At 32.8% G+C, this 11,859-nt stretch overlaps 1 protein-coding gene across 2 annotated transcripts; it reads right to left on the reverse strand.

Moving 5' to 3' along the window:
- Nucleotides 1-2,641: 2,641 nt before the first annotated feature.
- On the reverse strand, nt 2,642-10,685 carry LOC110872804 (superoxide dismutase [Fe], chloroplastic). 2 transcript variants are annotated; one of them, XM_022121679.2, is made up of 7 exons: nt 10,593-10,685; nt 10,398-10,454; nt 4,760-5,120; nt 4,593-4,666; nt 3,647-3,673; nt 3,528-3,551; nt 2,642-2,990 (listed from the first exon to the last, which is right to left on the reverse strand). In XM_022121679.2, the coding sequence occupies exons 2-7, from the start codon at nt 10,428-10,430 to the stop codon at nt 2,871-2,873; spliced, it is 639 nt and encodes a 212-aa protein (XP_021977371.1). In that variant the 5' UTR covers nt 10,431-10,454; nt 10,593-10,685; the 3' UTR covers nt 2,642-2,870. The 2 variants fall into 2 exon arrangements, with proteins under 2 accessions (XP_021977371.1, XP_021977372.1); XM_022121680.2 differs by having other exon boundaries at nt 10,598-10,674.
- Between the last annotated feature and the right edge of the window lie 1,174 nt (nt 10,686-11,859).

Consider the following 11,859-nt stretch of genomic DNA (forward strand, 5'->3'; position numbering starts at 1 on the left):
CCCAATCAGACAGTGCCACGTCAATTTACCTATTTTGTTTACCTAATGCTCAAAAACGTTGGCGGTGGTTTACCTATCTTGGATTAGGTAAACTATTATTTAAAAAAAAACATAAGTAAAGCTTCACCCAATCATAGGAGGCAAAAGCTGACAAACAGCCCTTCCCCTCATCGGTAAAGCTTCACCGCTCACCCCCTTTCACCGATCGGTAAACACCATCGGCGGCGGTGTTACTGATCGGTAAACCGCTTACCGATGGTGTTTACCGTACCACTCCGCTCACCCTGACAATACATGTTGAATCCATAAAGTTAAAAAAAAACTGACCTCCTAAAGCCCCTGCGATTGCATTTTAAGCATTCTGAGTTCTTGACGTTACCCATTGTTTGCTAATTGTTGGAATGTGGTTGAATGTCCAAAATAACCTCAGGAACTAAACGTTAAGTTATGTCTTCTTTTTCCTTATATCACCCACTTTCGGGGTTGTCCCACTTCAATTCCCTAAATCAATCCATGCCCTAATCGGATATCCCCAAATAACAATGTCTAACGGTATACTAAATCGAATGTAGCATGCTCTCGTGGTGCTGCGACTTGCATTCACACCTCTTAAACTGATGCAAACCCGAGTCAATGGTTTATTTGTTGTGTAAGTTTAATTCATTATCCATCTTCTGTTTATTGGATAAGTTTTCTTCATTATCTTCAATTATGACTTTGTATTTCATAATCAGAAAGCTAAATATGGTTGGATAAGGGGAGGCGGGGCGGTCCGTGATGGATCCCCCGTCACGCGTTATATACTCACGCACACCGCCGCCGCCGTATATATAACGCGTTATTTAATCAACGCGTTAGAATTATCACGCGTTGAAAAGGATAAGGCTCTGCATGTAAGGGGCATTCTCACTACAACACGTGTACATATTCATGAATATGGAAGAAAATGTTGACGAAGAGTGTATGGGTGTTCGTGACGAAGAGTGTATGGCAGCTTAATTTTAAAATAAAAATTATAAAAATTTGGGAGTGATAGAATTCTATCACTCGTGACCATCCCCACTACATTTCTATCACTAGTGATAGAATATTGGGTAATGACATGACACGAGTTGATTGGTTCTTGTGAGTGATAGAAATGTATCACTAGTGACCACCCCCTCCCCTTAAGGTGGGTTGATGGTCTGATGTTTCCCAAGTGCGAAAGAGTAATTTCTAGTTTCTTTAAGGTCGATTAATGTTATATGTGTAACAAGGTTGTTGTTTAGTGTAACACACATGTTATGTAGGAAATCTATTTTATAAAAAATCCTTCGGCGTTGTTTTTTGGTATTTTTTGGTTCAAAATATTTAAAAATATAAATATTGCATGCCCTATTTTTTATATAGAAAACGGCTTCTTACATAGGATTTTCACGGGTTCTCACCTCAAGTGGGTTTCCAAAAATAATCTTTCCAAAATCATCTCAAGAAAACTTTATCAAACCATTACTTAATCCTGAAATCTAAACCTAAGAAATAAACCCCAAACACCCAAAAAAAACTATACCATCTAAACCTTAAACCCTAAAAGCAAAACTCTAAAAGCTAAACCTTAAAGGTTAACGACTAAAAGCTAAAAACTAAATGCTAAAGTTAAACCCTAAAAGCTAATCCCTAAGTTTCTTATCAAATGATCATCCCCATATATACGTATATAATTATTATCTTTGTTTTCATTGTTATTTACTATTATTACCATATTATTAATTTGCAAGTTGTTTGTACATTGGGTCGTTGTACCCTTTCTTTTTTTGTTTATTTTGCAATTTATTGTTGTGTTATGTGTTTTAATTGTTGTACATTTTTGTGGGGTGTTTGTGGGGATAAATCTGGGACGCGTGTCCCTTTGCTTTGTTGGGATTATTTAAGGCTTTTGGGTTTTTGAAACCCTTCATTGTCACCGCCTAGTCTCTCTTCTCTATGTTTGTTTATTACCACCCTTCTGGTAAGTTCTACGACATTGTTGTTGTTGTTGACGTTCGTCTTTCGTATTTGGTTTCTGTTTGTTTTGTTGGTGATGGTGGTGGTACGCTGCCCCTATCTTCTTCTCGGGTTTCTTTTTATTTGGCGACGAGCAATGATGTTTTTGAGGAGAGGCTTCCATAGTTTTGCCTTTTACGGCTTAACATTCTTTTGACCAAAACCGGCAAATTAAGCGTTGGAAAGATGAAAACAATTCGTATTTGTTATAGAAATATAATGATATTGCTGGGGGGGGGGGGGGGGGGGAGCATCAATATTACAATTCCACCACAGTGTGCCACTGATATCAAGACCATGTAGAATTGAAGACTCAACAAGACTAACTACAACTAAAGAGAGTGAAAATATTGTTTCATTATTTATCATCAATAGTTTACCATTTGTCTCTAGGGTTTTAGAGTCTTGTACTATATATATAGCGACCATCATTTGGAGGTGTGTATCTGATAGTATCTTCTTAATGGATCTTTGATGTAATACCCCATGGATAATCCATGGGGGTTGATGCTAAATCTACAATGATATATTTCTGTATTTTGTTTGTTATTCATGAGATTTACCTTCTAAGATTTATGTTTATTGTTCGATTCAAACCAGGGAGATCTCACACCAAATATAAAAGTACAAGAAATAATACTTTGAATGTCCATGTGTTATTTTCGGACCAACCCAACTCAATACGAATGCTAGAAGATCAAACAAGCAAACCAAACCAAGAAGACACATCATAAATACTTAACCATAATGAGGGAATGCGAAGAAGACCAAAGGGTGTAGTGTAGGTTTTATTGTGGCGACCAAAGGGTGTAGTGATAGGTTTTATTGTGGCGTGTTTACGCATTACATCAATTGCCTCCATCTTTCTTTCCCTCAATGCTAACCTTGGCTGCATCGAGTCTGGAACTTGCCGCATCCCATGATACAAGCTTATCGAGGAAAGTAGCTATATAATCGGGCCTGAGGTTCTGCAATAGACTTTTAATTTTAATACCATTATTGTGACACTAATCAAGCATTAGATAGGCTAAAGGGTCACTTTGTTTATACATATGGTGAATGAGGGTGTTTGGACATGCATTTTGAAACTCATTATTGATGCTAAATAGTAAATAATATGATATGATACCGATTTGATGTGCTTCAAACCTTTTGAAGCTGTGATAGTTCTAGTTTTTCTTAAGTGAAGTAATAGATAAAATGACTAAAATGGATTTTTTTTATCTGTTGTTGAAGTATTCAAACTCAAGACTTCTTCTAATAAACCTAAGTATTTTTTTAGAGATTGAATTGAAAATGATTTTTAGCTTAGATAATTCTTACATATTAATTATGTTGGAAGTATTATTTCAATGAAAATGTGGATAAATTAATGATGTTAATATTTCTTAAATAATAATTTTTGTCTTGCAGATATGTAACCGATTAATCAGTTTTATAGCGCAAATATCCAAACACCCCGATAAATATGTGCATCGATCTGGAAGAAAGTAGCAAGTTCTTGCCTTAAAATCCAGGTAGTATGCATGCTGCAATCACAATTCAGTTTCAAATTGAAGTTAGTGAATATATCATGGACATTGTTTATTTATTGTGGAAAATGTAAGCGAAGAGATATAACTACCTCCCAAACATCTAAGGTGAGGAGCGGCTGGCAAGTCCAAGAAAAAGAAACCAATTGTTAGATTATAATTATAAATATATCATATATATATACACTACTCAATAGCTTATGTTACGCCAAGCAAGTAGCCCAATTAAGTCATCCAGAATAACAAAACCTAAAAACTTTAAAAAGCATGCCTAGCTAGCGCATATAAGAAAAACACCCATTTTTTAACACTTAAAAGTGAAAAACATTGCCACCTTATCACTACTTTTGAAAAAACCTTTCGTAAGACCGAGTTCTTTAAATTCTCACAACTCGTATAAGTTTTTGGGTGAGGTATAGTTTTTTTTTTTTTTAGCCGCCAGGGGGGGGGGGTGTTTAGGTTTTGGGTGGTTGTGAGTGGGTTTTTATTTGGGAAAATTACGAAACTGTTGGTTGACCAAAAGGGTTTTCAATTTTGTCACTCTCCTGCGTCCTTGGAAGGACCACTAAGCTTCGGAAGAGTCCGCATGTTATGTTGATGCGTCCATGTCCCTAGAAGCTGACACGTGTCCCACATATTTATGGGAAGAGTCGGTGACTCTTCCGAAGCGTCGGTGGACTCTTCCGAAGCGTCGGTGACTCTTCCGAAGCGTCGGTGGACTCTTCTGAAGAAGCGTGATACATGGACTCTTCAACATGATATGCCGACTCATCCCATGCTCAGTGGTCCTTCCAATGACGCAGGAGAGTGACAAAATTGAAAACCCTCTTAGTCAACCAACATTTTGGTAATTTTCCCTTTTTATTTTGTTGTGTTCACATTGGTTCTCGTGGTTCTCGCAATAAAAGCGGTTCTAAAATAAACCCTCCCCAATATGACAAACATATGCAAGAGATATAATACAAAGGTTAATACAAGAATTAATGATTAATTTAATACCAATATAACAAAAAGAAAATAATATTATTGTTTACTCACATAGTAATCCAACACCAGAGGATTAATTGCATTTGAGGTCTTCAACACAGCAAGCTTCTTGTGCTCTATGTCATCTACACATAAACAAAGACTTTTAAAAATTAATGGATCAATGTTGTTTCAAATTGTTTGGTCATGGATCTTGGTGGAACAAACACAACACTTACATACAAGCCAAGTCCATCCAGAACCAAAGTGAGTAGCGGCACCTAACTTAAACTCTTGAATTAGCGCTTCAAACGAACCGAAATCTCGGATTATTAATTCTAAAAGTTCTCCGGAAGGCTTTCCACCACCACCAGGTTTCATAGATTCCCAGAAGAATTCATGGTTCCAAACCTGTGCAGCATTGTTGAAGGCGGGAAGAATATCGCCTTTATTATATGAAGCTAATATTATGCTTTCTAATGACTTTTCATGTAGTTCAGTTCCCTCAATCTGCTTGTTTAGATTGTTGACATAACCTCTGTGGTGTTTTCCCCAATGATATTCCAATGTCTCTTTGCTCATGTGTGGTTCAAGAGCATCCTAGTAATTAAATTATGGAAAACTTAACAATATGGACATTTTTGACTGACAAAATTAACAAAATAAACACTGCGTTTAGCCTTCATAAAAATAGACATGTCTAAACCAACCAATCAATATTCGACAAATAAGCATTGCCGGCTGAGACGATTAGAAATTAGCCAGCACAAGAACCTTGAAAAGTAGTAAAAAAAGCAATCAAAATAATACACGTGTAAAGCGTGAGTTAAATTTAGATGGAGGATAAAATGCGTGAGCTAAAATCCTAGTTGGCGGATAAAAAGCGGGGGCTAAATCCTAACCGGTAAATAAAAAGCAGGCGGCTAAATTCTAGCTCACGGATAAAATGGAGGCTAAATTCTAGTCGGGGTTAAAGCGGAGGCTAAATCCTAGTTGGCAGCTAAAAGCTCAAAGGTTTTATGTGTCGGCTAAATTCTAGCAGTCTTAACCGGTGGTGCTTATTTTTGAATCATGATTAGCAAGTTTGGACATGCCTATATATATGAAGACTAAAATGCAATATATATATATATCTATATATATATATATGTGTATAGGGTAGGGATAGTGTACATTAATTCAGAAGTGTGAGAAGTGTATTATAACACTATATATAACACTATATAACACCATATAACACTATGTAACACCATATAAACACCATATAACACTATGTAACACTATATGACACTATATAACAATATATAACACTATACATCTATCATAGACATGCTATCAGACAAACTATAGTGTTATATTTGTTATATAGTGTTATATAGTGTTACATAATGTTATATGGTGTTACATATTGTTATATGGTGTTATATAGTGCTATAATGCATTTCTCACACTTCTGGATTAATGTACAGGATCCTCTACCTATATATATATATATATATATGGATTAGGTTCAAACGTGAACAAAATCACATGCGTGAACTGCGTGAACTGATCTGGACCATTGATTTTTATGATCTTGAGATTTTAAATGAGTGGCATGATTGTAATTATTTGGTTATATTTTAGCATTTTATTAAATAGAAAAGGGTAAAAGTGTAATTACATTAATTAGTAATTTAATGATATGGAATTAATTTTGATTAAAAAAATTTTAAAATTCGGAAACTGAATAGTTTCCATATTATTCCATAGCCTAAATCCCATAAATAGCTACAGTTTAGTTTATCAATTTTCTTTATTCCCTCTTAATCAAAATCACAGAACTTCTTTCTCTCTAACCTTCATTGGCGACGGCAAAGGAAACAAGAGGAACACTGTCAGATCAAGCAAATCGCCGGAAAATTCATGGCGGCGGCAAGATGAGTGCATAAATCCTGTCCGACGAAACAGCATAAATCCTGTCCGGCGAAACAGTATAAATCCCTCCGATCTGCGTAAATCCCGTCCGACGAAACAACGATTGATTCATACCTCCGATCAGCACCGTCCGACTCCATCCATCCCTACTGCATCCACCATTCGTCGTCGACGATCTGCACTAGACACTCCGCTGTGAGGTTTCGGTCTCCGTATTTCTTCCGAGTTTCAGACCTAAGTATCTCCTTTCTTCGTAAGCACTCACTTTATGATTCAATTTTGAACTCTTTAATTCCAATTAGTTTAGATGTAATCGTATATATTATTGTTACGATTCACGTTGTAGTGTTTTCTGTATTGAACTGATGCGTAATACGTTGCTTTTTTTCTTTTAGATTCAGTTTGTTTTACGGAATTAGGGTTTTGGTGACATTCGAATCGATAGGAATGTGTTTAATTTGTATTAGTTTGAAAATGATATCAGAAAGTTGTTTAGTTTTGTTGGAGTTCACTTTTTTTGATTTTGCTTTGTTTGTAATGCGATGTACACATGTGTATTCTGATTTTGTTATGTTTTTATGCGATGTACACATGTGTATAGCGTCTGTTTTTGTGATGTCCCAGTTTTTTGTTCAATTTTTTGATTTTGCTCTGTTTTTAACGCGTTGTACACATGTGTATTCTGATTTTTCTCTGTTTTTAATGCGATGTACACATGTGTATTCTGATTTTGCTCTGATTTTAATGCGATGTACATATGTGTATAGCGTATGTTTTGTGATATCTCATATTTTTTTGTGTATTAAATATGTAAAGTTGTTGATGTACACTTGTGAATTATGCAAAGTACTAATTGCTGAGTTTTTTGTGTTATTATAGGAGACGTCGTAAACGAGGAAAGTGGAGATGGAAGGTCGATAAGGATGATTCACGTATGAGGTCGATAAGGATGATTCACGTATGTTTGTTTGCTTGGTCGATAAGGATGTTTCAGCATACAACGCGACGAATAGTTGTAAAAGACTATGTCTTTTTTATTTTTCCGACTATGTTGCGTTTATTTTTTTCACGAAACTGGAACTTGTAATTGTATGTTTTTTTTGGTTTGGCAAACATTATGGAAATTGTTATTTGCTTAATATAAAATAGTTTACAAGTTTTGTTTATATGTATCTATTATGTAGCTAATTACACATATGTACCATGCTGAGTACACATGTGTACTGTTCAATTCATATCAAAGTACACATGTGTATACTGTTGAAATCTGAAGGTTACGTGAATCTTAAAAATCATAATCCGAATTCTGGTGGTGAAATCTAAAAAATAAAAATGAAATAAAAGATAATGTGGATAATGAATTTAAATTAGGAAAGATGTAACTTAATTCAATTATTAAAATAATGATTTAAATCTAATTTTTTATATAATTACAATCATACCTTTAACAACTAAAAAGGAAATCAATGGTCCAGATTAGTTCACGCAGTTCACGCATGGGATTAGGTTCACGCTGGAACCCTACCCTATATATATATATATATATATATATAGTGGAGAGTTCAAATGAGAAGAAATTTTTTGTAAGAAGAAAAAAGAACAAATTTCAACCAATAAGAATGCTTTATTTTACTTCATTTAATATAAGTATTTAATGTTACTATAAGGTTACATTGGTAAATCTACATAGGTCATTAATTTGTAGTCTTCCTCTTTAATAGCTAATACATTAAATTTTTTTGTAACTTATCTTCAAAGTATATATTTTTTCAAAAAAATAAAATAAAATAATTTAAAGTGTAGGATAAATTAGAAGTTGTTTAGAATAAATTACGAGTTGTGTAAGATAAATTTCAACGTGTAGGATGAATTTCGAAATATGTAGGACAACTTTTTGATGTGTGTAGGCAAAAAAAGTTAGTGTGGAAGATAATAATCTTTATGACTAATTAATTAGTAAAAAATGATAATAAATGAGATAAGTGAAAAACTACTTAATGTTTTACAAAATTGCCCTTTGTTCTTTTTCTTCTCAATTAAATTTTCTTCTCAAATGAACCTTCCCATATATATCTAATACTAATAAAAAAGTATGATTAATGCCACATGGCATTCTTATACTAAAACAAGAGCAACTTAATGCCACATGGCATTCTTTCATTCAATTTACTACTACTATTATTACTAATTAATTAATAATTAATTAATACAAAACAATAAAAAAATCCTTAAGAACTTAATACTAACAAATGGATAATGATTATTTACTTTTGACTTATCTAATATATATAGTTAATTATTAGTAACTCTACTTATAATAAACAATTTCAAATAATGTCAATGTGATAACATCTTCTTATTCTTTAAAATGATTTTTTTACTATATGTTTAAAACATCTATTAAATAAATTATATAATAAACAATTTCAAATAATGTCAATGTGATAACATCTTCTTATTCTTTAAAATGATTTTTTTTACTATATGTTTAAAACATATATTAAATAAATTATAATTTTATATTATAATAATAATAAGAATGGTAAAGAATGGGTTAATCCGATATTTGAAAACCGGTTTACTTTCGTGCTTTGAAAACACTTTTAATGTTATTAGACTCGTGTAATAAACGGGTTTAAGGATAGAATATCTTCATAATAATTTTGAAGCAAGTCTTACTCACCGGATGTCCTAAATGGAGTTATATTTTTAAGCTTGCCAAACCATTGATAATTACCAAAGTTCAGTGTTCCAGTGACGTTATCAAAAATATTGATCAAAAAAATGGTTTATGTAATGGAACTCGACTACAGGTTCTATCACTGGGTGACCAGGTTATTGAGACACTCATATTATCCGGAACTAATACTTGCACTTGAACGTTTATCCCTAGATTTCGTTTAATACCGCGAAATAGAAGGATTCCATTTAAATTGAAAAAAAAAGACAGTTTTCTCTCGCTTTATGTTTTGTCATGACGATAAATAAAAGTATAGAACAATTTCTAAGAGCATCTCCAATAAGGGGCATTTTTTTTCATTCTTTAGGGTGCCTAGTTGGCACATGCCCAACCAATCATATTCTTTCTCTCACTTGCCCCTCTCACAAACACATTTTCTCTCTCTCTCTCCTCTCTCCTCTCTCCTCACTACACTCACATAACTCACACTCATCTATTTTTTCTCATTTTTCCTCACAAACATCTTCACATCCTCTCTCCTCCACTTCACACCCTCTCTCCTCCACATCACTTTCTCCCTCCCTAAAAACATCTAAATAGTGCCTTATTGTGGATGCTCTAAGTAAAGTTGGTGTGTTTCTCAAAGAATTGGTTTTACACATGACCAATTATTGCGTTATCTATGGTAAAAAATTCACTTATGTAAATTTTTGAAGAGAATATAAATTTAAATAATTTATAAATTTATATCCTTAAACCCGTGTAGTACACGGGTCTAATAATCTAGTATATATATATATATAGGGGAAGGATAAATCGAAAACCCACTTGAGTTGAGAAAACTCAGAAAACCTTTGTAAAAAAACCATGTAAACTCAAGATACATTTCTAAAAAAAATAGGAAATGTAATATACATATATTTGAACATTTTAAAAAAAGAAACACAAAAAAACACCAAGTAGTTTTTTTTTTTTAAAATGTTACAAAATTTCAGGTTACATAATATGTATGTCCAAAAAAAATGTAACATATAAATTTTCAACATTTTTTTTTTAAAAAATAGTAAGCGTTTTTTTCATTTTTTTTTTCATAAATAGGTCCGTGTACATTTATATTACATTTCCTATTTTTTTTTAAAAAAAAATAAAAATGTTACATAGGGTTTTCTCAACTCACATGGGTTTTCGATTTATCTTTCCCCTATATATATATATATATATATATATATATAGATTATTTAAGTTATAGTATAGTTTTGAGTTATATATATTTATCGTACCAATGCATAAGGAGGTGGCTTCAAATCGATCATGGCTCCAGAAGCAGATTTTCTAGCCTGCGCCGTAAATTTAAACAACCGTAAACTATATATAATTTACCAGAGATAGTTTAAAAAACTGTTTCAAATTTATTTATCCCACATAAACAATAAACTGTCATATATAGATTGATAAAGAGTATAGAGTGGAAAAACCTGACGGTTTAGATTGGAGGCAGACTCTCTGCAGTAGAAATAGGATGATTATAAGTTGTGTTAAGTTGGAGATGGTTTTTGGGTTTTAAAGACATGTAATAAATTGATAGTACTACATGGATCATGTTGTTATTTGGTAGTACAACTATATTATGTGTTGTTAGTACAACTGTACAAATTTTATTTTATGTAAGTTTTTCAAAATAAAAAACTATTTACCTAACAAAGTTTTAATGCTTTGCATAACATAAAATATCCATATATATTAAGTAGCTAGCCTGCTTAATTTGAAACGTCAAAAAAAAAAAAAAAAAAAAAAAATCTTATTCATAAAGAATATATGAAGCACTATGTTTAGTTAGTTAAATAGTATATATCAGGGATTTGGGCCAAACACAAATACATCTTAACGTGTTAAACATGAGAAGTGAAGAACTTTTTTTTTTTGAATTTTTTCATCTAGTCAAGCATGTTATTTAGTTGAATTTAAAAAAAAAAATATTATAAGTTACGCTAATAATTACTCTAGAGTAGTTATATAATTGTTTTTAGGTTTTGGACTTAAAAATATACTTGACTAGATGGGAAAAAAACCTTCTTCACTTCACATGTTAAGTTAAAATTTACAATACATTCAAGCAATTATTAATAAGATTAATGTAATTATTGCATGATGATGGGTTTTGAGTTTAGAACCATTATTGTTCATGTATGATATGTCTAAACCCAAGTTTTATGAATAATCTAATGGTGAAAAAGGAGCATGTGCGATCTATGTTCCCACCCGCAACAAATGTCTGTTGTCTTCCAACAAGTTGTCATGGTTTTGGATTATTGGTATACATCCAATGTGCATTGTATTGACTAAAACTCACAAGTTAATGAAAGTGAACGTGATTATACATAGATGTGAACATCTTTTGCCCAAAAACATGTGTAGAATAACAAATCAAATCAACAGAACTTCTGTTACACTTGAGAATTGTATGATTACAACTTCGAAACCCGAACCTATTTATACATATTGGATCAACGTGTTGAATCGTCACATTCCTCCCCTTGGCGTCGATTCCCAGACCATAAATAGTCCGCCACATCTATTTGGTGCTTGCTAATGTGGAGCTAGCTCACTTGGTAGAAGCTCTTGGGTTCGATCACAAGCAAGGTGATAATTTGGTGTAATTTAGTAGTGATTAGGAGTTGCATGTCATTTGTTGCGACTTGAAAAAAAAAATCTATTTGGTGCTTATCAAGTTCCAATTTAACA

The sequence above is a fragment of the Helianthus annuus genome, chromosome 8, assembly GCF_002127325.2.
Source record: "Helianthus annuus cultivar XRQ/B chromosome 8, HanXRQr2.0-SUNRISE, whole genome shotgun sequence".
NCBI lineage: Eukaryota > Viridiplantae > Streptophyta > Magnoliopsida > Asterales > Asteraceae > Helianthus > Helianthus annuus.

What these genes read in the sequence shown, in the direction of transcription:
- LOC110872804 (XM_022121679.2), bottom strand. Translation starts at nt 10,430, where the DNA reads ATGATCGATTTGAAGCCACCTCCTTATGCATTG. An exon ending in AGCCACCTCCTTATGCATTG is followed by an intron (nt 5,121 to 10,397) that starts GTACGATAAATA and finishes TTTAATTACTAG; the next exon opens with GATGCTCTTGAACCACACAT. An exon ending in CATACTACCTGGATTTTAAG is followed by an intron (nt 2,991 to 3,527) that starts GCAAGAACTTGC and finishes AGTCTATTGCAG; the next exon opens with AACCTCAGGCCCGATTATAT.